At 39.2% G+C, this 26,646-nt stretch overlaps 1 protein-coding gene across 1 annotated transcript in view; it reads right to left on the reverse strand.

Moving 5' to 3' along the window:
- CPA6 (carboxypeptidase A6) overlaps positions 1-26,646 on the reverse strand; it is a 264,167-nt gene that overhangs the window by 76,608 nt on the left and 160,913 nt on the right. Inside the window, exon 3 of the mRNA XM_004274947.4 lies at positions 8,319-8,443. Within this exon, the coding sequence (XP_004274995.1) occupies positions 8,319-8,443 (125 nt within the window). The remainder of the gene's footprint in view (positions 1-8,318; positions 8,444-26,646) is intronic.

Below are 26,646 nucleotides of genomic sequence, written 5' to 3' on the forward strand. Positions count from 1 at the left end.
ATACATGGCCTTTATTATGTTGAGGTAGGTTCCCTCTATGCCCATTTTCTGGAGAGTTTTTAATCATAAATTGGTGTTGAATTTTGTCAAAAGCTTTTTCTGCATCTATTGAGATGATCATATGGTTTTTATTCTTCAATTTGTTAATGTGGTGTATCACACTGATTGATTTGCGTATATTGAAGAATCCTTGCATCCCTGGGATAAATCCCACTTGATCATGGTGTATGATCCTTTTAATGTGCTGTTGGATTCTGTTTGCTAGTATTTTGTTGAGGATTTTTGCATCTATGTTCATCAGTGATATTGGCCTGTAGTTTTCTTTTTTTGTGACATCTTTGTCTGGTTTTGGTATCAGGGTGATGGTAGCCTCGTAGAATGAGTTTGGGAGTGTTCCTTCCTCTGCAGTTTTTTGGAAGAGTTTGAGAAGGATGGGTGTTAGCTCTTCTCTAAATGCTTGATAGAATTCACCTGTGAAGCCATCTGGTCCTGGACTTCTGTCTGTTGGACGATTTTTAATCACAGTTTCAATTTCATTACTTGTGATTGGTCTGTTCATATTTTCTATTTCTTCCTGGTTCAGTCTTGGAAGGTTATACCTTTCTAAGAATTTGCCCATTTCTTCCAGGTTGTCCATTTTATTGGCATAGAGTTGCTTGTAGTAGTCTCTTAGGATGCTTTGTATTTCTGTGGTGTCTGTTTTAACTTCTTTTTAATTCCTAATTTTATTGATTTATGAGTCCTCTCCCTCTTTTTCTTGATGAGTCTGGTTAATGGTTTATCAATTTTCTTTATCTTTTCAAAGAACCAGCTTTTAGTTTTATTGATCTTTGCTATTGTTTTGTTTCTATTTCATTTATTTCTGCTCTGATCTTGATGAGTTCTTTCCTTCTGCTTACTTTGGGTTTTGTTTGTTCTTCTTTCTCTAGTTCCTTTAGGTGTAAGGTTAGATTGTTTATTTGAGATTTTTCTTGTTTCTTGAGGTAGGCTTGTATAGCTATAAACTTCCCTCTTAGAACTGCTTTTGCTGCATCCCATAGGTTTTGGATTGTTGTGTTTTCATTGTCATTTGTCTCTAGGTATTTTTTTTACTTCCTCTTTGATTTCTTCAGTGATCTCTTGGTTATTTAGTATCGTACTGTTTAACCTCCATGTGTTTGTGTTTTTTATGTTTTTTTTCCTGTAATTCATTTCTAATCTCATAGTGTTGTGGTCAGAAAAGATGCTTGATATGATTTCAATTTTCTTAAATTTACTGAGACTTGATTTGTGAGCCAAGATGTGATCTATCCTGGAGAATGTTCCATGCGCACTTGAGAAGAAAGTGTAATCTGCTGTTTTTGGATGGAATGTCCTATAAATATCAATTAAATCTATCTGGTCTATTGTGTCATTTAAAGCTTCTGTTTCCTTATTTATTTTCATTTTGGATGATCTGTCCATTGGTGTGAGGTGTTAAAGTCCCCCACTATTATTGTATTACTGTCCATTTCCTCTTTTATAGCTGTCAGCAGTTCCTTATGTATTGAGGTGCTCCTATGTTGGGTGCATATATATTTATAATTGTTATATCTTCTTCTTGAATTGATCCCTCAATCATTATGTAGTGTCCTTCCTTGTCTCTTGTAACATTCTTTATTTTAAAGTCTATTTTATCTGATATGAGTATAGCTACTCCAGCTTTCTTTTTTTTTTGATTTCCATTTGCATGGAATATCTTTTCCCATCCCCTCACTTTCAGTCTGTATGTGTCTCTAGGTCTGAAGTGGGTCTCTTGTAGACAGCATATATATGGGTCTTGTTTTTGTATCCATTCAGCAAGACTTTGTCTTTTGGTTGGAGCGTTTAATCCATTCACGTTTAAGGTAATTATCAATATGTATGTTCCTATGACCATTTTCTTAATTGTTTTGGGTTTGTCTTTTTAGGTCCTTTTCTTCTCTTGTGTTTCCCACTTAGAGAAGTTCCTTTAGCATTTGTTGTAGAGCTGGTTAGGTGGTGCTGAATTCTCTTAGCTTTTGCTTGTCTGTAAAGCTTTTGATTTCTCCTTTGAATCTGAATGAGATCCTTGCTGGGTAGAGTAATCTTGGTTGTAGGTTCTTCCCTTTCATCACTTTAAGTATATCATGCCACTCCCTTCTGGCTTTTAGAGTTTCTGCTGAAAAATCAGCTGTTAACCTTATGGGAGTTCCCTTGTATGTTATTTGTCATTTTCCCCTTGCTGCTTTCAGTAATTTTTCTTTGTCTTTAATTTTTGCCAATTTGATTACTATGTGTCTTGGCATGTTTCTCCTTGCGTTTATCCTGTATGGGAGTTGCTGTGCTTCCTGGACTTGGGTGGCTATTTCCTTTCCCATAATAGGGAAGTTTTTGACTATAATCTCTTCAAATATTTTCTCTGGTCCTTTCTCTCTCTCTTCTCCTTCTGGGACCCCTAATGTGAATTTGAATGTTGTGAATAATGTGAATGTTGTTGCGTTTAATGTTGTCCCAGAGGCCTCTTAGGCTGTCTTCATTTCTTTTCATTCTTTATTCTGTTCTGCAGCAGTGAATTGCACCATTCTGTCTTCCAGGTCACTTATCCGTTCTTCTGCCTCAGTTATTCTGCTATTGATTCCTTCTAGTGTAGTTTTCATTTCAGTTATTGTATTGTTCATCTCTGTTTGTGTGTTCTTTAATTCTTCTAGGTCTTTGTTAAACATTTCTTGCATCTTCTTGATCTTTGCCTCCATTGTTTTTCCGAGGTCCTGGATCATCTTCACTATCATTATTGTGAATTTTTTTTCTGGAAGGTTGCCTATCTCCACTTCATTTAGTTGTTGTTCTGGGATTTTATCTTGTTCCTTCATATGGTACATAGCCCTCTGCCTTTTCATCTTGTCTATCTTTCTGTGAATGTGGTTTTTGTTCCACAGGCTGCAGGATTGTAGTTTTCTTGCTTCTGCTGTCTGCCCTCTGGTAGGTGAGGCTATCTAAGAGGCTTGTGTAAGTTTCCTGATGGGAGGGACTGGTGGACTGGTGTTCTTGATGAGATCCCTGAGCTAGATATAGACTTGTCACCCTGGTACTCACCAGTCTCCTCTAACTAGAGCCATGAAGTAACAAGGTGCTCACTCCTTTACGTAAAGATGTTAAAGAGCCTCTCAGTGATTTTTTCCTGGGCCTGGCAGGCAGCTAAAAAACTTCGCTTTCATATTTTATCTTTCCAAAGAACCTGTGGCTTGGTGGTTTCAGTGCCATTAAAAGAACGTGTAATGGCATTTTTAAAAAAGTTTCAAAGTTGACCTGTGTAAGTCACTTAGTAAAAAAAATTATCTTGAATTACTTGAATAAATACTTTTTGGTCCTCAAAGGAAGTAAATTTACTTAAGGTCATGCTGGGTGTAGGAAATTCCTTTTGATTTACTCATTTGTTATTTACCGAGGACCCACGGTAGACAAAGCACTTAATCTGGAATTTATCATCAGCTTACTGTTCTTTTCGTTTCAATTTTCAACCTTTAGAACTAGAAACATATTAAAAATCAAGGGTAAGGTGTTGCACCACGTTGGTAAGTTCACTTGGTAGCTGCTTGCCATGGCTCAAAATATGAGTGGAGTTTAGATTGTCAGTCTGAATACGATCTGTATTAGTTCTTTCTTTCTTCCCCCAAAGAAAGGAGTTACAGATGAAAGTAGGTTTGTATGGATTAAAGAACTTTACAGTATTGCCAGTGTGGGGGTAAAGAACCAAATGAACTTCGTCGTCAATGTACAATCTTCTTGTGTTGTGAGCGAATCTGGGGTGGTCAAGAAAAATGCGAGTTTGATTACGGCTGAGTTGGTTGGTTATAAACTGTCAACAAATTCCAGTTACAGTAGGCAATTTCCAGCTGTCTTTTCCTCGCCAGTACCATCTATCCATTTCTCCTGGCTACTTTTCTCTATTTCAAGAAAGTAAGGGGAAAAAAAGAATAGATTTGCCAAAGCCAGCAACCTACAGAAGAATCTCCTTCTGAATTTCCAGTTTAAAAAGATACATGAACACATACAAAAAGGTTTTCAAAATTATAAAAACCTTTATAGCACGTTTACAAAATTGAGCTCTAGTGTATTACTTTTGCATTATTTCCAAAATTGACAGATTTTCTAAATACTGGGTTGGCCAAAAAGTTCATTCGGGTTTTCCTGCAACATCAGGAAAATGTGAACGAACTTTTTGGCCACCCCAGTATAAACAAGCACAGATAACTTGTTTCTCCTCAAGGGAAGACCAATTCCTCATATTCATCACCAGAAAGTTCTGATGCTGATACATCTGCTTGTTTGGCAACTCTTGGTAGAACCATCACTGTACCCCTTAGAAAGCTAATATTTTTTCAGGAGTTTCAGTATGAAAAATTATGCTCCTTAATTGATTAGATCCTTAAGTCATTTGTCACCTGATAATGACAAACATATTACTAATCACATAACGAAATGAACTGTCAAAATAATTCTCATGGATAATTGCTCCTACAAAATATTTACCTTAATGTTTTCTAGTCAAGTTTGCTAGTGTTTTAACCAAAGTAAATGATGAGGTTTTTCAGTTTGAGGTTGTGGAATCACTCTAGTTGGGTATTAGTTTCTTTGATGAATCAACTCTTAAGCTTCTCAGTTTTAAAGTTTCCAAGTGCCCTAAATAGAGCTGGCCTTTGGATCCCCAGTATTTATCCATTCATTTAGGCCAGTGATTCCCAAGATGGCCTGCTTTAAAGTCACCCATGAGCTTTAAAAAATATGCCACACTGAGCCTTACTTAGACGAGAATCTCCTGTGCATAGGTATGGGGCCTTTCTAAAAAGCTCACCAGGTGATTTTAATATATTGTCAGGCTCAAATTTAGGCTAATTAATCTGGCAACTGATGGCTCTCAGTCCTCTTAGGTTCTATACTAGATAAAAGTGGAAGAGTATTAGAATACAGCTGGTCCTTGCTTCCTCTCTCCTCTCTTGAGTGTGTCTGCTGGATGTGGTCAACTGCCTCTCAGCATTTATGCCTATGCCCTCTTTGGACTTCCTGTGCTGAAAGGGCTGGGAAGCTGAAAAGTACTTTTCCTCGACTCTCTTACACCTGTGGTTCTGGGGACAAATCTGTGAACTCTGACAAGACAGGAAGTTAAGAACGAGGCAGAGACCATCTCCTGCTGCTGTTGCTGTGGCGTGTTGAGGTCGCAGAGGTGTGACTGTTTAGAGGCAGTCAGGTGGATGGACTCAGAACTCCAGGGTCTAGTCACCAGCTTCCTGGCATGAGAGGCAATTATGGTAACGACAGTGGTGGCAGCAGTAGCACAGCAACAGCTTCCTGACTGCTGGGCTGTCACACCAGGTCTGCCTACTTGGTCCTTGTCAAGTAGGCAACTGGAAACCAGCAAGTTGACGAAAAGCCCATGAAATGGAACCTAAAATGGCTTTTTTTTTTTTTTTTTTTTTTTTGGGTACGCGGGCCTCTCACTGTTGTGGCCTCTCCTGTTGCGGAGCGCAGGCTCAGCGGCCATGACTCACGGGCCCAGCCGCTCTGCGGCATGTGGTATCTTCCCGGACCGGGGCATGAACCCGCGTTCCCTGCATTGGCAGGCGGATTCCCAACCACTGCGCCACCAGGGAAGCCCCAAAATGGCTTTTTTGTAGTTTCTTAGTTCCTTATGGCTGATTATTATTTCTACCCCAATTGTATGTACTCCTAAAATAGCAACTCCTAGACCTATTAAGAACTTTCCAAGTGATGTCATCACTTAGTACAAAACCACCTCCCCAAAGCTTCCAGGGAGGAGAAGGGGGGTGGTCAAAATTTGAAATTTTAAAGGTATTTAATTTTCAAAATGTTTTGAAATATTTTCAAATTCTTGAGAATTTTCAAATTCTCAAATTCTCAATATTTTCAAAATATTTTTATGGCAAAAGGAGTCATGTCATATCGATAAGGGGGCTGGGTCACCTGGGGCCAGACACATGCGGTCACATAAAAATGACTATAACTATACGTTATGTACAGTTGTACAGAGTAAATGATCATCTTTTGAAAATACCCCTGGCTACAATAATAAAAGTCAATTAAAATGATCTCTACCTACCAGCCCCGTGGAACTTAACTGTTCTCTGTTATTATCTTGGGAACAACAAAATGAATGATTCTAAATGAGTGCTCTCCATGAGGAGACAACTGGTTTAAAACACTTGTTTGTTAGACTCTATTCTCTGTGGAATAAAGGGTGGGTGATATTTGATTCTGTATCAGTTCCACATGACCTATACTGAATGGCAGGAAATAGACACTTGTTAAAATAACTGGTATATTCTTTTCTTCCAAATAATAATTAATAACTGGTATATTCTTTTCTTCCAAATAATAATTAATGAAGCATGTGAGTTTTTACTGAGGACCTATAGATATATAAGCACTTCCCTGAAAGGCATTCAGAGAATCAAAGCATGCTTTCAAAGCTACAGCAATGACTAAAATGTGTTCAGTATGAACAAGAGTTTTATGCACAGCTTTGACTCTACCCTGTTCTAGAAACACAGATAAAATACCTTTCTGCAAAAAGCCTATAAGTATTTTAATAAGCCTGTAAATACGTCTCTGGCAGGTAGGTATTTGTGTGGACCAGGGAGGGGTGTCACAGCCCCTGTGCACCCCTTGGCCCAGCCTTCCACTGAGACTAGGGTTCTCACCATTGACTCAGAGCCATGAACCCTTCCCAGGCCTCGCCAGACATCATCAGGGATCTTTCTGCCAGTTTTGGCAGTACAACCACTTGCTGAAAAGTTGGAGTAGTTAAGGTTAGTCATTTCCAATCATGCCTCTCAGCCCTGAAATCCTAGGGTTCCAGACAAAAGGTAACTCACTCATTCCCTTCTTACTAATTCACTAGCCTGTGTTTCTCCCCCCAAGATCCTACACTGACTCTCCATCTCTTCACCACATCCTTTTGCCTTGTGCCTGTTGGAATCCCTCTTTGAGTGTAAATAAAATTCCTACATCCTCCAGTCTCTTCAGAGAACTCTCTCTTCTCATATTCTTGCCCCAGTAGAAACCAGACTTTCTCAAGGACACAGATTCTTCCGTGGCTGTCTCTTCTCCCACTTCTCTGACCACGGGGCCAGAAGGGAGGGAGGTCAGCATCCTCCTGGGCTCCCATTGGTGCTTCCCCATTAATCTTCTAACTTCCAGGAAAAGCTCATCCTCCCTTCAGCATCAGGCCATTCCTGGTTGCTTACCTCCAAGCTGGTATTTCCTGTCCCAGGAGTACGTTCTCTTCCCCCACCTCTAATCTAGCCATAAGCCAAGGAGATTCAAGACTGCTGGGATGGTTTGCTGGTGATTAAGCCCACTCATCCCATCCTTTCCTTTCCTTTTCCTTTTCCTTTTCCTTTCCTATTTATAACATCTTTATTGGAGTATAATTGCTAGCCTACTCTTTCTTGACCGCATCAGCCTCAATGACCTCCACCCACCTCAGCCATCTCCTTCATTGCTACCCCTATAATCTTGTCACCAGCCATAAATGTTCTTCCCCAGAACTATTAACATCCAATAGCCTACACTTTATCAAAACTTCTTTCCTTCCAGTTTGTTGCCCTCACACCTGTTTTAAATATAAAGATCTTAATACCCTTGATTGTTCCGTCCTGTCCCATCATTCTTCCTAGACTCTCCTCCCTTCCTATCCAGCCTAGACCCCAGGGATGACTACTTGAGCTAGTCTCTCACTAGGAACCTCAACTTCCCTCCACCCTGATCTTTTTGTGGTCCTAACCAACAACCGAGCTCCTAACTCTGAACAGCAGGCTGCCCACCACCTGGCCTCCCCCCCAGTTCTCCAGCGTCTTTTCTTTCTGCTCCCCAACTTATACCAGTTCCCTGCACACATACGATGCTGCTTCTTGCCTTTGCTGGCATTGTACCTCTGCCTTCAAGGTCCTGAGTCTCATCCTTGGTCTAACTGACACAGCTCCTGCAGAGTCTGGCTTTTTTCTGTCCCTGTCTCCCTATCCACCTTGTAGGCATGGATAAGCTACTCTCCTTTCCTCACACAGTAAAATGCTTCCATGTTTACACTGATTACTTACAGGTAATGGTGAAATGACAGGGAAGTGTGGCTGCTTCCCACTCCCCCATTACACTAATAAGAAGCTCATGAAAGGCAAATATAACTGTGTTATATTCATGTTGGTTTCCCCAGTGTGAAAAATAGAACCTGAAACAGTTGTTGGCACTTAATGCATAACCTGAATACAGTTATCATTCAGTTCAACTGAGTATAAATGAATTAAGCAAGGAAAAAGCATGCTTACTTGTAGTGGATGTTGGTTTCCTGTAGGAAGGCTAACAGGGCTCGGGAACCATTGTGGGGAATATGGACATCAGTAACTGTTCCCTCTGATACCTGGGAGATACTGCTGGGCTGCCACAGGTCCACCTGTAGTGCAGGAACCAACCTATAATTCATATTCAGTGTAGGTGGGGAAAGATCCATGTCACAATGTCAAACATGTTGTCTTGTTTGCATACAGCAATACCAAACACATTTTAGAATTAGACTCAATGCTTACATCACCAGGGTAAAACTCCTAGTTGATTTTGAACTTAGTGTCCAAATTATATGACAGCTATATAGAACGTGATCGTTTACAAGTACTAGTTTAAAGACCAATCCATGAAAGTCACAAGATAAAAATGAGGTAAAAAAGTTTTAAGTATGACTTTGATATTGCTTAAAATTATTTATTGCACAAATATTTGAATACTAGTAAGAAAGAGAAAGGTATAAGTGACCCTTCATCCTACTATACAAGCAAATCGTGGTGGCTTGACAACGTTTGGTAACTTTAAATGGAGCATTCTCCTGATGCCACCTCCCCCCACGACTTTTTGCCTGTTCACCAGTTCCTCCTCAGCCTTCACATGTCAGTAGAAACATGCCTTTCTCGGGGGGGACTTGTCAGCTAGGGTAGGGCTCCTTGTCATGGTTCTTAGAGCACCTCGTGCTTCTTTCATCACGTAACTGCCTCTTACCAGAACGTAAGCTCCACGAGGGCAGGGGATTTGTCCACTTGGTTACCACCCCATGCCAAGCGCCTGAAACGATGCCTTGTGCATATTAGCAACTCGGTCGTTATTTGCTGCATGAGTGTAGACCCCACAGGGTAACTGACTACACGTTCATCACGTGTTCAGTGTTCTGTAGGAATGCTGGAAGCATGTTTGGCTTACAGCAGTGTCCCCAGTGCTTGTCTAGTGTTCCACGCCTGGCATTGAAAGAATGACTGAATTCGGTGGGGATGGAGGACAGCCCCATCTTCTGCACGAGCCAAGAGCTACATGTTCAATACGGCACAGTTTGCCTTTGCAGTCACGCCTACGTCTCCTATTTGGGACTCCCTCTTCCTGCATGTCTTGTCTTGGTCTGCAGGATCTTGATCTCTGCTAAGACCTTATCTGATAAAGTTTAGTTACTTCATCTTTACTTAGGTGTCAGTGTCCACATTCTGTTAGAGAACTCTAGAAGACTGAAAAGATTTCGGGACTGAAGGAAGTACACCCCTGGTGGTATAATTTCATCTGCAACAGGGTAGAGAGGCCTTTATTTTGGGGACAATGAATTTACCTGTTTTTCTTTCAAGAAGCTAACTTGCAAGGGCAGCTCTGACTCAACTAACATGCTAATCCAACAAGCGTAGCACAACGGAAGTGTGGGGCTGGGAGGGATGCTGAGAGGTCATTTGATCCATCTGTCGGCCCTTGGGCAAGGATACATCTAGGACTGGACCCAACTGTCCCCATTTGATGCATCTAAACCATATCTTTCATGTTTCCCAAAGAGGAGAGTTGACACTATCCTAATTTAACTCTCATCCACATTTAACAAGATTGTCAGACATTTTCTTAATCCTTTACACCGCAGCACACTTTTCATTTTTTCTTGTTCCATTCTTCAGTGAGGAATGGCTGATTTCTTGCCCTTGTGAGATAACTTTTCTCTACACGTTAGATTTTCTAATCCTTTAATCATCTTTGCCTCTAAACCCATTACAGAGACAGATTTTGATCTTAAGGTGTATCACCTAGTACCTGTGGAGATGAGGAAGCAGTGCTCTATTTAGAGGGTGGAGAGCCACAGGAACCTGAAATATCTGAACAACCACTCTGGTGATGAGTCTGTAAGTGTTGTTTTCTGGGGCATATGCTAAAATAAGAATCCTCATCCCACAGAAGAGAGTAGCTTCCCCATAGGAAAATTCCATGGAAGAAACAGACCCTATGGCCTGACCTGGAGAAGGCTTCCTAGGAAACGTCATCAGAAAACAGTTGGTCTAAAAGAAACCAACAAAAAAGAATTTGCAAAAATCAGGAACTGTATTTTGTTTTGATATTAGAAAAGTAAATTAAAATGTGTTCTCCAGTAATATTTTAGGGAAGGGGTGCTTGGATAAGTAACATGGCTATTTCAGTCTGGGTGGCAGGCAGATGCCTGTATCAAGATATAGGGGACAGTAATACTCACGTGAGATTTGTAAAGTACCACACACTTTATAGATGTTTCTAGACTCAGGTTCATAGAAGTCAAGTCACTTTCCCAAGGATGCACAGCTACCAAACGGTGACACAGGATATGCCTAACTCCAGTGCCCATAATCGCTGGCTGGGTAAGTGTCTCCAGGATTTCCTGAGACTATCTCAGAATACGAAGCACCTTCCAACTTCCTGACTTAGTGTTTGAGACAGTCTGGTTTGGTGGGTCTCACATCCTGGTCTGTCCTGTTAGGGGTTTCTTGCCCTAAGAATTATATATGCAGGTATTTCAAAGTTCTAATCAGCCCACCATGGGCAGGTTACCATCAATCATTTATGCAGAGCCTGATCCCATCTGGATGAAGTGATTCTGAACTGACCCTGGATTGGGTGACCCTGGATTATGATGACAAAGTATCACCGGCCTGGTCAGGATGGCCTAAGGCTGTTTGCCAACCGTCTCAGGTCTTCACTGCAAACAGCCATCTGATCTTCCAAGGAAAGGATGCTCCTCTGCAGAGCCTTGGAAGCTGGTGGTTGTTCCCATGCATTCCTTTCCTTATATGACTGAGTCACAGCCAGATCTATTCAAGAGATGGAGGCAGTTTATTGTAAAGGTCAACAGCACGGACTTGGGAATCCAACGGCTCTGGGCTGGAATGCTAGCTCTGCAGGATTGACTGCGTGACTTTGAGGTTTTAACATTTCTGAGCCTTAGATTCCTTATCTGTACTGTGAAGATCATTTTAAAACCTACCCACAGGTTTTTTGTTTTTAAGATTAACTGGAATATTAGAAGTAAAACACATAGCAGAGAGTGTGGCACACAGTGACAGCTTGAAAGCTATTAACTTTGCTCTTACTGTTATCTGAAAAGCATATGGGTGGCCAACATGGTGGAGTAGGAAGACCTAGAGCTCACCCCCTCCCAAGAGCGCACCATAATTACAACTATTTACTGAGCAGCTACAGATGAGAATGACCTGAAGACTAGCAGAAAGATTTGCCACAACTAAAGGTATAAAGAAGGAACCACGGGGCTTCCCTGTTGGCGCAGTGGTTGAGAGTCCACCTGCCAATGCAGGGGACACGGGTTCGTGCCCCGGTCCGGGAGGATCCCACGTGCTGCGGAGCGGCTAGGCCCGTGAGCCATGGCCGCTGGGCCTGCGCCTCCGGAGCCTGTGCTCCGCAACGGGAGAGGCCACAGCAGTGAGAGGGCCGCATACTGCCAAAAAAAAAAAAAAAGAAGGAACCACAACAAGACGGTAGGAGGGATGGAGATGCAGTAATAGTCAAGACTGCAGCCCTGGGTAGATGGCCCACAGCCAGGAGGAAAATCACGATTGCAGGGGTTCTTCCCAAGGAACAAGGGGTCCGAGCCTCACACTGGGCTCCTGCAAAGGAAGATGAGCCCCAGACTGTCTGGCTTTGAAGGCCAGTGTGACTGAGACTCCCCCTGGGGACATAGATACTGATGGCAGCCATTTTGGGAAGCTCATGGTACCACAAGGACACGGCTGCTGGCAAACTCCATTTTGGGGTCCTCCCTCTAGCCTATTAGTGCGAGGTGCTAACCTGCTCCCCAGGTTAGCAGCCTGGTGACCCGGCAGCGTCCCCCTGAGGCAGGGCCTGGTAGCCCTGGTAGCAAAATGCTTTAAAAAAGGAACAATTAGAGAATAAAAAAGAGCAGAAATTTATAATCCAATAGAATAATTAGAAAACAAAGTTGAGAAAATTTCCCAAGATGAAGCACAAAATGGTAAAAAGATGGCAAATAGAGAAAATGTAAGAAAAGAAATTAAATCATAAGTCCAACATCTGATGAATGAGAGTCATAAAGAGAGTAGAAGGGAGAACATTATCAGATCATTTATACAAGAATTTTCAGAACTGAAAAACATGAATTTCCAGATTAAAAGGGGTTACTGAAAGCACAATGAATAGACCCACGCCAAATTACATCATAAAATTTCAGAATACCAGGAATAAAGAAAAGATCTAAAAGCTTTTAGACAGTTTACGCTAACGACCAAGGAGCCACAGGACTTAACATTTCCAGCAATAGAGAGAACTAGAAAACTTCAACGCTCTTCTGCTGCAAGACAACTAGAAAATACTGAATAAAATATAATTAACATTCCTTTAAAAGTAGAGTGGAGCTCCCCCCCAAACATAAGGGAAATTCCCAGTAGCCTAAAATAAAGAAGAGAATGCCAGTTAGGGCTGTGTGCACATGGGTTATAATGGTAATTCAGGTTCAGAATTGTGGGAATCTGTCACAACCATACAGGGAATAAGGTTGAGATCTGGGGCCCAAAGTTTGGAGCTGGAACTGAGATTCTAGCATAAAATCTCATAAAACTGAGATTCTGAAACCTTGTTGAAGAAGAGCTCGTGAAAAAAAATTATAAAACACATGAGTGAGGTATCCGCTGTAAGTAAAAGCCAATATAGTCAACACATGGCAGGATTATTCAACTGAATATCTTCATAGTATCTAAAAGAACGGCTAGAGCAATTTCCTGAAAAAGAAAGGAAATGAAGGGCTCTTGGAATTTCTGAAGATGAGATACTTTGATGTGGTTATCACTGCATACAGATGGAATATTTAAGACAATTACGTTATTAACAGGGGAAAGGTAAAGGAGCTTCAAGGGAGGGAACGTGTCTACAAAAACACAGAAAAAGGCATCAGAAAAAAACAGTTTCAAAAAAGAAATAAGAAAATACGTCAGTAAATATAGTTAATTAAAAACGATTACATTCACCAGTTTAAAAAGAGCATGAATATTGAATAATAGAAAGTATTCTCCTCAGTACTGGTTACAAGAGACATAAAATAAAAACAACGAAAACAAAAGAATGGAAAAAGATATATACCATACAAATACTAAAGAAAAAAAAGCTGGTAGAACTATATTAATAGCAAAGCATTTAGGGCAAAACCACTTTTGGGGATAATATAGTAATATGTATATCACTATATGTAGTGTACAAATATAAAAATACGTCTATCTGTATCTATATACATATGTATGTACATATGCACATCCATCTATACTGATAAAATGCTCAATATACCAGGAAGATATAAATACTACAATCTGAGTGTATCCAATAAAACAGTATCAAAATATATATGGCAAAAATGGACAATATCATCAGGATTTTAAATTATAAATCTTCCATTATATCTCAGTAACCAAAAGATCAGAATTGCTTCCCAAGCACACTTAGAAATTTTTTGAAAATTAACTCAATACCAGGCTACAAAATAAGTTTTAACAAATGTCAGAGAATGTAATTAAATTTAGAAATCAATGACAAAATATATCTACATTTAGAAATTAAAAAACAGACTTTAAATAACTTGTGGGTTAAAGAAGACACTGTAGTAAAATTAGGACCAAATCAAAACTAAATAGAGCATTTCTAAGAGAGGAATTTATGACCTTAAATGATCCTGTTACAGAAGAATAAAGATGAGAAATTGGTGGGTCATATGTCTAAATCAAGAAGTTAGAAAAATAGTAATACACAAAAAATTATAGAATACAGGGTATAATAAAAAGAGGATAAATTGATAAAATGGGAAAAAAAGTAATGGTGAGGATCAAGAAAACCAAAAATTGGTCTTTGAAACATTCAAAATAGAAAAATTATTAGCACATCTGCTTAAGAACAAAAGAATGAAGGTTCAAATGACCAATATTAGCAGCGAGAAAGTGATAACCTGAGGAAAACGATTATAAGCCAATCTTACTTATGAACGTGCCAACCCTAGCAATGTATGTTAGCAAACTAAATATAGGAAAAAGGTATTAACATCATTACTGAATGCAATTATTAGTTTAACATTATTAGTGTATTTCATCATATTAATAGTAATGTATTAAAGAAGTCGTATGATCATATCAATACACTCAGAAAAAAAAAGTATCCATAGAAATTAGTACTGAAAAAGTGTACTTCCTTAGGCTATTAAAGAGTATCTACCAAAAATCTTCAGCAAGCATCTGTATACAAGAGTAGTGTTAGAAGCATTCATTTTAAAGTCAGAAACAACAGACTGCCAACAAACACATGAAAGGATGCTCAACATCATTAATCATTAGAGAAATGCAAATCAAAACTACAATGAGATATCATCTCACACCAGTCAGAATGGCCATCAGCAAAAAATCTAGAAACAAATGCTGGAGAGGGTGTGGAGAAAAGGGAACACTCTTGCACTGCTGGTGAGAATGTGAATTGGTACAGCCCCTATGGAGAACAATATGGAGGTTCCTTAAAAAACTACAAACAGAACTACCATATGACCTAGCAATCCCACTACTGGGCATATACCCTGAGAAAACCATAATTCAAAAAGAGTCATGTACCAAAATGTTCATTGCAGCTCTATTTACAATAGCCCAGAGATGGAAACAACCTAAGTGCCCATCATCGGATGAATGGATAAAGAAGATGTGGCACATATATACAATGGAATATTAGCCATAAAAAGAAATGAAATTAAGCTATTTGTAATGAGGTGGATAGACCTAGAGTCTGTCATACAGAGTGAAGTAAGTCAGAAAGAGAAAGACAAATACTGTATGCTAACACATATATATGTAATTTAAGAAAATGTCATGAAGAACCTAGGGGTTAGACAGGAATAAAGACACAGACCTACTAGAGAACGGACTTGAGGATATGGGGAGGGAGAAGGGTGAGCTGTGACAAAGCGAGAGAGAGGCATGGACATATATACACTACCAAACGTAAGGTAGATAGCTAGTGGGAAGCAGCCGCATAGCACAGGGAGATCAGCTTGGTGCTTTGTGACCGCCTGGAGGGGTGGGACAGGGAGGATGGGAGGGAGGGAGACACAAGAGGGATGAGATATGGGAACATATGTATATGTATAACTGATTCACTTTGTTATAAAGCAGAAACCAACACACCATTGTAAAGCAATTATACCCCAATAAAGATGTTAAAAAAAAAAAAAAAGTCAGAAACAAAGTAAATGTATTTTAATGCCAGTTCCACAGATTCTCATACTGAGGGTCACTGCCAACAAGAGAATAAAGAAAAAAAAAAAAAGGCTAAAACCCAAAGAAACAAGACTGTCGTTATTCACAAATCACTGTATACAGAGAAGGCAAGAGAGTCAATACAGGTAAACCGTGAAAATTCAAAGATTAGCAGCATTTATAGATATAATATCAAAGTAAATATATACACACACATCAATGTAAATGTGTTTTGCTCAGCCTTGAAATATCTTCACAAAAATAACATTAAGTGAAAAAGCAGGTTATAGATTAGTAGGTATAGGTGATGTCACCAAAATGGTGACATAGGAGACCCCAGCCCCCATCCTCCAACAAAGATCAACAATTAGATATCCACGAATACAAACAGCTCTGGGTGAAATTTGGAGTCTACTTAAGTTTCAGCAACACAGTGGAACAAAAAACCCGGAGAATAACTGCACAAGAAGAAAAGACAGCTTCATTTTGCCTGCATCATCCCATCCCCCAAATGAGCATTGCTCAGTACCAAGCGGGAACATCCCAGTTAGAAAGCATTCCCCTTGGTAGGAAAGGAAGAGCAAGGGAAGCAACCAGCTTCTGCGGTCTTTGGGGCCCTACACGGAGGCCCTGCTCCAGTTACATCTTACCCAGCCTGGCAAAGCTGAAACGTATAGCACGGGCTACTGATAGCAGCCATGTAGTGGGAGTAGATCATGGTTCACAGTGACCTCTTTAAAGAGAAACTGAGTAGGAATTGCCACTGAAGAAGGAACCAATGGCCAACACAGCTGCCACAGACCTCCTGCACATTTCATCAGCTTTTGCCCCAAAGGTATTCATATTTGCTGATGCCAGCTGTCTGAGTTCCCCCTCTCCCTACCCCCTACCTCCAATCTTGGCAGAGCCTGGGAACTGTACCAGCAGCCAGCTCAGGCCTCTGTGGCTGTGCAAGTACAAACATTTGACCTGCTTTGACCCCTGTGGCTGACCCCCACTACTGTGCATGTACTCAGGGCTGCCCCTCCAGCTGGGCACTTGCATGCAACTGAACTGATGCTCATTACCAAGCTCCACTGCAGCGTGCCCACCTTGAGGGAGATTGTATAGCCAGAGGAGAGTATGCTGACAGCCAGGGCCCCTGCAACTGCCTGTGGGTCCAGCTCAGGCCCTGTCTTCTGTCACTGGCCTGCACCATGATGCTCACCTGTAGTTAGCTTCTCCAGCTGCACACCTGCCTCGCCCAACCCTGTCACCAGCCTCACTGCAGTGCACACACCCAGGCGGAGATTGTGTAGTGATGGGAGGGCACACCAACAACCAGGGCTCCTGTAGTTTCCAGTAAGCTCATGGTTAACCCTGACCCTTGCTGCCTGTCTTGGCCCCTACTACTACAAGTATATCTGCATCCAGCCCCTGCTACTACACAGGGACCTGCAGTCGGTCCCCACAGCTGAGTGTGTGCATACCACCTGCTCTGGTCACCAATTCTGCTTGCCCTGATCTATAGCCATTGGACCTGGAGGAGCTGCCAAGGACCCCAACAGCCCTTGCAGCTGCCATGAACCCCCCACAAGTGTTTGCAAAGGACCACACAGTTGTTGATGCTTTGGACCTCAGTGGTCTGAGCTAAAGAGCCATCATACACCCCTGGACCTGGGACCACTACATGTCCCCACAGTTGCACCCTGTACCATAAGACCCTAGCATCACAGCATGCCCCCACCTGCAGGTGAAAGTCTTCCCTTAGGGAAGTCAGTCCACAAAATCTGGAAGAAGTGACTGCTCCTTCAAACGTGCAGATACTTACGCAAGCCTACAGGGATCACAAAGAATTAGGGAATCATGACTCCACCAAAGGAATATAGTAAACCTCCAGTAACTGGCCCCAAGGAAATGGAGATTCAGGAATTGCCTGACAAAGAAGTCAAAACAATTATTCTAAAAATGCTTAGAGAGCTACAAAAGATCACAATTTAACGACATCAGAAAAAACAATACAAGAACAAAATGAGAAGTTTAGTAAAGTAGAAAACAAAAAAGAACCAAACAAAATTTGGAGCTGAAGAATACAATGACTGAACTAAAGAACAGAGAGTTTTAACATTAGATTTGCACAAACTGAAGAGAGAATCAGTGAGCTACAAACGGGTCATCTGAAATTATCCACTTAGAAGAGCAAAAAAAAAAAAAAAAAAAAAAAGCCTATAGGACTTATGGGACACCATAAAAAAGAAATAATGAACACATCACTGGAGTCCCAGAAGGAGATGAGAGAGAAAAAGGGGAAGAAAGCTTATTTAAAGAATAATGGCTGAGAACATCCCAAACCTATGGAGAAATTTGGACATCGAAGTTCATGAAGCGAATAGGTCATGCCAAAATTTCAATCCAAGAAGTTCTTCTCCAAAACACATTGTAAGAAAACTAAAATCAAAGACAGAATTTTGGCAGCAAGAGAGAAAAAATTCTCTCATCAAAGGGAATCCCCATTAGGCTATCAGTGGCAGAGAACTTGCAGATCAGAGGAGAATGGGATGTTATATTCAAAGTGCTGAAAGAAAGGAACTGTCAACCAAGAATACTCTACCCAGCAAAGTTGTCCTTCAGAAATGAAGGCCAAATAAAGACTTTCCCTAATAAACAAAAGCTGAGGGAATTCATCATCAATAAACTTGCCTTACAAGAAATGCTGAAAGGAGTTCTTCAAGCTGAAATGAAAGGATGATAATTAGAAACATGAACACATACAACAGCAATGATAAAGGTAAGCTTATAGTCATATTCAGAATGCTCTAATACTGTAATATAGTGGCATGTTAACTACTTAACTCTAGGGTAAAGGTTAAAGGAAAAATGCATTAAAAAGGGCTATAGCTACAGTTTGTTAATGGATACAGAATATAAAAAGATGTAAATTGTGACATCAAAAACATAAAAACAGGGAGTAAAAGGGTAGTTTTTGTATGTTATTGAAGTTGAATTGTTATCAGAGATAACTAGGCTGTATTTAGTGTCTTATATAAGTCTCACAGTAACCACAAAACAAAAACTACAATACATTCACAAGAGATAAAGAGAAGGAAATAAAAAAAAAACCACTATGGAAAAATCATCAATTCACATAAGAAGGCACCAAGAGAGAAAGAAAAGAATAAAGGAACCACAAAATAGCCATAAAAATATTTAAGTTGGCATTAGTAAGTCCTTATATATTAATAATTACTCAAAATGTAAATGTGTTGAATTCTCCAATCAAAAGACATAAAGTAAGTGAAGGATACAAAACAAGAACCAACTATATTCTGCCTACAAGAGACTCACTTCAGCTTAAGGACACATATAACTCAAAGGGAAGGGACGGAAAAAGATATTCCATGAAAGTTAAAAACAAAAGAGATTCGGGGTACCTATACTTATAGTCAGACAAAATAGACTTTAAATTAAAAATGGTAACCGAGACAACGTCATTATATAATGGTAAGGGGTCAATTCATCAAGAAGTTATAGCATTTATAAATATATATACATATCATCAGATCTAAATATATTAAGCAAATACAAATGAATCTGAAGGGAGACTATGTAGTCAACAATTCAGTAATAGTAAGAGACTTCAATATTCCACTTTCAATGATGGCTATATCATCCAGACAGAAAATCAACAATCAAACATGGGACTTAAACCATACTTTAGACCAAATGGACCTAACAGACATTTCATTCAACAGCAGCAGAATACACATTCTTCTCCAGTGCACACGGAGCATTCTCCAAGATAGATGATGCCCCAAAACAAGTCTTAGCAAGTTTAAGAAGATTGAAATCATACCAAACATCTTGTCTGAACACAGTGATATGAAACTAGAAATCAATACCAGGAGGATAACTGGAAAACTCACAAGTGTGGAAATTAAACAACACAATCCTGAAGAGCCAAAGAGTCAAAGAGGAGATCAAAAGGTATTTTAAAGTATCTTCAAACAAACAAAGATGGAAACACAATATATCAAAACCTATGGGATGCTACAAGCATTTGCAATATAGAAATTTATATTGATAAATGCCTGCATTAAGAAAAAAGATCTCAAACAACTTTGCAACTCAAGGAACTAGAAAAAGAAGAAAATACTAAGCCCAAAGTAAGCAGAAGAAAGGAAATAATGACCAGAGTGAAAAATAAATGAGAGACTAGAAAAACAATAGCTAAGATTAATGAAACTGAGAAGTTTTTTTCTAAAAAAGATAAGTAAAATTTACAAAACTTTAGGTACACTAAGAAAAAAAGAAGTCTAAATAGCTTTTTTAGACTAAAGAAAAGACTTTATTTTACTTACTCATATAAGTAAATTCAGACATTTTACAACTAATACAACCGATACAAAGGATCATAAGGGACTCCTATGAACAAATATACACCAAAAAATTGGACAACCTATAAGAAACGGATATATTCCTAGAAACATACAACCTACCAAGACTGAATCATGAAGAAATAGAAAATCTGAACAGACCAATAGCTAGTAAGGAAATTGAATCAGTAATCAAAAACCTCCCAACATAGAAAAACCCAGGATGAGATGGTTTCACTGGTTAATTCTATCAAACATTTAAAGAAGACTTAACACTTACCTTTCTCAAACTCTGAAAAAATTTAAAACTAATTTTATGAGGCCAACATTACACTGATACCACAAGAAAAGAAAACTACAGGTCAATATCCCTGATGAATACAGATGTAAAACTTCTCAACAAAATATTAGCAAACTAATTCAACAGGACATTAAGAGGATCATACACTATGGTCAAGTGGAATTTAACCCTGGAATTCAAGGATGGCTCAACATATACAAATCAATTAATCAGATACACCACATTAATAGAGTAAAAAATAAAAAATGATAATCTCAATAGATGCAGAAAAAGTATTTGACAAAAGACAACATCCCTTCATGATAAAAATGCTCAACAAATTGGGTATAGAATGTACCTCAACACAATAAAGGCCATATATGACAAACCCACAGCCAACATCACACTGAACAGCAAAAAGCTGAAAACTTTTCTTCTAAGATCAAAAACAAGACAAATTCTCACCACTCCTTTTCAAAATAGTACAAGCCAGAGCAACCAGTCAATAAAAAGAAATAAAAGGCATTCAAATTGGAAAGGAAGAAGTAAAACTGTGTTTGTTTGCAGATGATATACTCTTATATAGAGTATTTCCTAAAGACCTTACCAAAAACCTGTTAGAAATAATAAATTCAGTAAAGTTGCAGGATAGAAAATAAATATATAAAAATCAGTTGAATTCTATACACTAACAATGAAATATAGGAAAGAAAAATTAAGAAAACAATTCTGTTTACAGTGTTTCAAATAATAAAAACACTTAGGAATAAATTTAACTAAGGAAGTATAAGATTTGTAGACTGAAAACTGCCAATTCTCTGAAGAAAGAAATTGAAGATGACACACATGGAAAAACATCCATTAATATTGTTAAAATGTTCATACCACACAAACCTTCTGTAGATACAATATAATCCCTATCAAAATTCCAATGGCATTTTTCACAGAAATAGAACAGCCCACCCTAAAATTTGTATGGAACCACAAATCACCACAAATAGCCAAAGCAATTTGGAGAAAGAAGAGCAAAACCGGAGGCATCACATGTCCTGATTTCAAGCTATATTACAAAGCTATAGTAATCAAAACAGTATGGTGCTGGCATAAAAAAGATACATAGACCAATGGAACAGAATCAAGAGCCCAGAAATAAACCCTCACAAATATGGTCACCTAATATTTGACAAATGAGCTCACTGGCTTTGGGATTGTGCATAACCATATCCCATTTTCATCCCTTTAAGTAAATGTATGCTCCCATCAGCTGTTCTGGACTACAAGTGTTGTTGTTACATTCATAATTTATTGCTCTCCTTCCTATAACTGGTGGTCACCAAATAGTATCATAAAATTCATCTTTTATTGATCTTTTTCTAAATTCATTAGTGAGGAAAGAAGGGTATTTATATGAACCAGGTACAGGGGCATTTGGAAGTTTTTGAGACTGAGCATATTGGATTTAATAATTAGATGTTTTAGATATGTATTTGTAAATGTAAGTGCTAGCTCTTCTGGGTGCTCTTTCTAGCTCAACAATGACTTATTCTAGGCCCGATAGGAATTGGGCTTCATTTAGGTAAGATTTTCTTTTGATAGTAATAGAAATGGTGCTTTTGTTAATCTTATTTTTCGTTTGGCTGAAACAAAAAACATTGTCTCATAATTGTGTATATCCTGAATGAAACGGGAGGTAAGAGCGACTGCTTGCCCTTACAACCTCACTGCCACGCCTCTATCCTGGTGTCAGATCACTTGCCTGGGAAAAGAAAATGGCTGTAGCAGTACAAAGGGAAAGAATTAGGAAGATTAGACACGCTGACAGCCAAGTATAATTCTTTCAGATTGAAGACAACTGTTAATTTTTTAAAGGATTAAAAATTTCCAAATGTTCAATTGATTAATTTTTTATACTACTAAGAACATTCATTCCTGAAGTGATAGTTTCATTTGCATGACTCTGGCCAATATTAAAAAGTTATATTTAGGTAAGAAAAAGAAATAAAAGGTACCCACCCAAATCAGAGAGGAAACTATCTCTATTTACAGATCACATAAGATTATATATAGAAAACCCTAAAGATACCACCAAACGCCTGTTAGAACTGATAACCTAGCTCAGAAAAGTTATAGGATACAAAAATCAATTGTGTTTCTATACACAAACAATGAACTATCAGAAAGAGAAATTAAGAAAACAATTCCATTTACAACTGCATCAAAAAGAACAAAATAAATAGAAATAAATTTGACCAAGGAGATGAAAGACCTGTATACTGAAAACTAAAGAGACACCGAGGAAAGAATCTGAAGAAAACACAAATAAATGGAAAGATATTCTGTGCTCATAGATTGGAAGAATTAATATTGTTTACATGTACTTACTACCCAAAGCAATCTACAGATTCAATGCAATCCCTATGGAAATTCCAATAGCAATTTTCTTATAGAGCAAACAATCCTAAAATTTGTATGGAACCACAAAACACTTAAAAGAGCAAAAGCAATCTTGAGAAAGAAGAACAAATTTAGAGGCATCACACTTTCTGATTTCAAACTATATTATAAAGAGATAGTAATAAAACAGTGTGTAATTGGCATAAAAACAGACACATAGATTAACAGAACAGAATAGAGAGCCTAGAAATAAATCTATGCATATGTGGTCAATTAACTTACAACAAAGGAGCCAAGAATGTACAATGGGGAAAGATAGTCTCTTCAATAAATGGTGCTGGAAGACTGGACAGCCACATGCAAAAGAATGAAACGACCATTATTTTACATCATACACAAAAATCAACTCAAAATGGATTAAAGACTTGAAGCCCTGAATGCCCTGTCAGGGAATAGGTACACATTGAAGATCACGTCTCAGGTATAATATTCCCTAACAGTATCAGGTAGCACTAGCCTAAGTCTTTTCTTGCAATGCCGCCTCCTATCCAGTGCCTGTCATAAGGATGTATCAGATTCTAAGTAATACATGCTTTGAAAAATACACTGTTAAACAGCTATTATCTACTATGTCCAGTTGCATTATCTGGCAAGCAACCATTATACTACTGCCTTTTCAAACTTCAGAGAGCATTCGACTGATCAGCCTCATGGATATCTTGACAAAATGAAGATTCTTGGGACCTACTACCAGAAATCCTAATTTCAAGGGTCCTGGGTTGGCCCAAGGGAATCTGACTTTTCAACAAGGGCACGAGGCAATTCTGAAGTAATTGTTCTGAGGACCATGCTTTATGAAAGTCCCATTAGGACTGTTGTTTCAAGTAGGCATTCATGACAACACCTAATATAACTATAGTTTTGAAGACTCTGACATTTTCTCTGTTTACTTTGTACATCAAGAAACCCTTAGTAGCACTTAATCAGCAACTCATTTGCAGTGACTCTTGGAGAAAGGTTACCTCTTGCACCAGTTTTAGAGGAAAACTCATTTGTTTGGCTGCAGAAAAGGACTTGCATACAGCTGTTGATGCAGGGATAGGAACCAAGTCCACTCTCAATTTGTCCTGAGTCAAATCTACACGTTATCTGCATTTTCAGAAAATGTTCAAATGCAGTCACAGTCTGTTCTGGCATAATGTGCATTTCCATAATTCAAAGTAGCTTCAACATGATTGGTAACTGTCTTAGTCAGTTTGGGCTGCTATGATAGATTGGGTGCCTTATAAACAACAGGAATTTCTTTCTCACAATTCTGGAAGCTGGGAAGTCCAAGATCAAGGTGCCAGCACATTAGGTGTCTGGTGAGAGCCTGCTTCCTGGTTCATAGACCTTTTTTTTTTTTTTTTGCGGTACGCGGGCCTCTCACTGTTGTGGCCTCTCCCGTTGCGGAGCACAGGCTCCGGACGCGCAGGCTCAGCGGCCATGGCTCCCGGGCCCAGCTGCTCTGCGGCATGCAGGATCTTCCCAGACCGGGGCACGAACCCGTGTCCCCTGCATCGGCAGGCGGACTCTCAACCGCTGCGCCACCAGGGAAGCCCTCATAGACTTCTTGCTGTGTTCTCATGTGGTGGAAGGGGCAAGGGAGTGTTCTGGGCAAGTTCACTAATCCCATGCATGAGGGCTTCACTCTCATGACAATCACTTCCTCAAAGCCCTACCTTCTAATACCATCACTTCGGGGATTAGGTTTCAACATATGAATTTTGGGGGCACACAAACATTCAGTCTGTAGCAGTAATGCAGGGTAATGTCAAAATAATACTGAATTTGCATTGGTTCCTATATGATTTTCCCAGTGCATTAACGTCTTACGCTGACAAGGAATAGGAGCTGAATATAAAGTGTACTCGGCAGAGCAAGACAGCAAGGCACAGAGGAACTCAGGACAGTTCAAAATCCCATTCACCCCATATTCTCACACTTGGCTCAGCTTGGCCACTGCTTTGCCGTGAAAGTACCCTTTGTTTGGTTTTCCCTGATCCTTCTGAATATTATCCTTGTCACTATTGAAGCTCAGTGGCCTCAACCCTCCTGTCACCCCTTTCCATCAAGCCACTGTTATTTCCTGCAATAAATACCTATATTTACCATACCTATATCAACTATGTAGTATTTGTTCATTAGGAATTTAACATACCTTTTAAATCATGCTAGTATTTTATTTTCTTGTTGTTTTTGTTAGTATTCTGTATATAAAGTTGCATAGGTTTGAATGGTCTGTCACTAATCTAATTTTCTCAAAAGCCCTGTTATTTTTAGTATATAATTTTGTAGAATGCAAGGTTTTATGGAATGCATATATTGCACTATAGCAAAAACACCTATATTCTTAAACAAAATAGAAACGATCACCTATCTATGTGCTGTTTGCAATCTTTTATGTCTTGGTCTCCATGAAGAGGACTACTGGAGAATGGGCAGGTTTTGGCTCCGAGTTTGGAATCATTAAGCGCTGCTTTGTTGCACCACGTCAAGGGGTTTGGTTTACAAATTGCAACTTGTTACAAGTGGCAGATATACAATTTTTCTTTTAACCCAGCTTCAGAGCCTACGCCTGTCAGATGAAATATGCTGCCCAATTTTTGTTTGACAGATAGTTAAAGCTCCAAGAATCAAACCTGGAACTCTGTACAAAAACAAGTGTGGAAAGAAAGAGGAGGATTTCTTTGGACGATCGTGAAGCTCTGAGGTACTCAATAAGGGCCTGGGGCTTCTTGTGGCATAATGTATGCTAAGAATGACAATTTTTACTCTATTATTTTTTAAAACTATCTTCATCATTTTTAAGTGCACACAGTTCTGTAGGGTTAAGTACAATCACACTGGGAAACAGGTCTGTAGAACATCTCTACCCATTAAACAACAACTTTCTTTCCTCCTCTCTCCACTATTGTGTTTTAAAATTCCTGGCCATTTGCCAGCTGAGCAGGTGGTTACTGTAAGAATATCTAAAATTGCCTTTAGCCTGCAGAGTCATAAAAAAATTCAGAGAGCCAAGGGAATTAACTTTAACCAGGTTTAAGATAAATCCAGGAAAAGAGAGAAATACTTCTAATCCTAAGAGTAGAAATGTGGTCAGGATGTATCAATTCTTAATTCACAGCAAGGAGCTCTTTGATCAATATTAAGCTGGCCTGAGGACTTTCATGGCAACTCAGGAGCATCCACTGCTTCTTTCTGTCGTGTTTAGCAGTGCCACAGCCCAGAAAACAGAGTATAAATTAGGAGTGGGGTGCCCTGGCAGTGGCTTTCCCGCTAAATGGCCATGAAAAAGTCATGAAGTCTAAAAGGCACTGCAAAGCTCATGCAAAAACAGATGTCCCTCATCCTCGAGGAGGTGACTCTTTCTGAATAATCTCAGTGAACAGTCCTTTAGGGGTACTTAGATTACCTTTTCCTTGAGACATCATGCTGCTTTATGCTTTGCTGAATGTCTAATCCGTATGATTTTATCAAGGCACCAAATCTGTTTAGTGTCCTTTGATGTGGATTGCAAATATAATTCACTGCTCTGTCATGTCTGTCTCTGAAATGGAACTTTAAACCGTCTTCCATTAACCCCCAACCTCCCCCGGATCCAAGCAGAGCTTAGTGCTACTTCTCCCCTTTACCTATTTTGCTACCTTCCACTTAATATAATGGACCTTTTCATCCTATTTGCACATATTTTAGAACGATTTTTTCTAGCCATCAACGGTGGTGCTAAATTACTTTAAAGGCTGCTTGATTCATATTTTATCAGCAAGATAGACTTTTGCTTATGTACTTAAATCCCATGCTTTTTGGAAAGAACTAGTTATCTAATGACCACAGAATATAATTTTTAGAATAGTGATATTGTAAAACTATAAAACACTGGGCCATGTCTAAATGATTTTTCTTTCTTTTCAGAAAGCAGTTGATTAGAATTATATATACGTATTTCATAACGATAGAAGCATAATGTAGACAAGCTGTGCTTATTGAAAACGGAGCACATTCTTTTCTCCGTGAAACCCAC

Source organism: Orcinus orca, chromosome 17, assembly GCF_937001465.1.
Source record: "Orcinus orca chromosome 17, mOrcOrc1.1, whole genome shotgun sequence".
Taxonomy (NCBI): Eukaryota; Metazoa; Chordata; class Mammalia; order Artiodactyla; family Delphinidae; genus Orcinus; species Orcinus orca.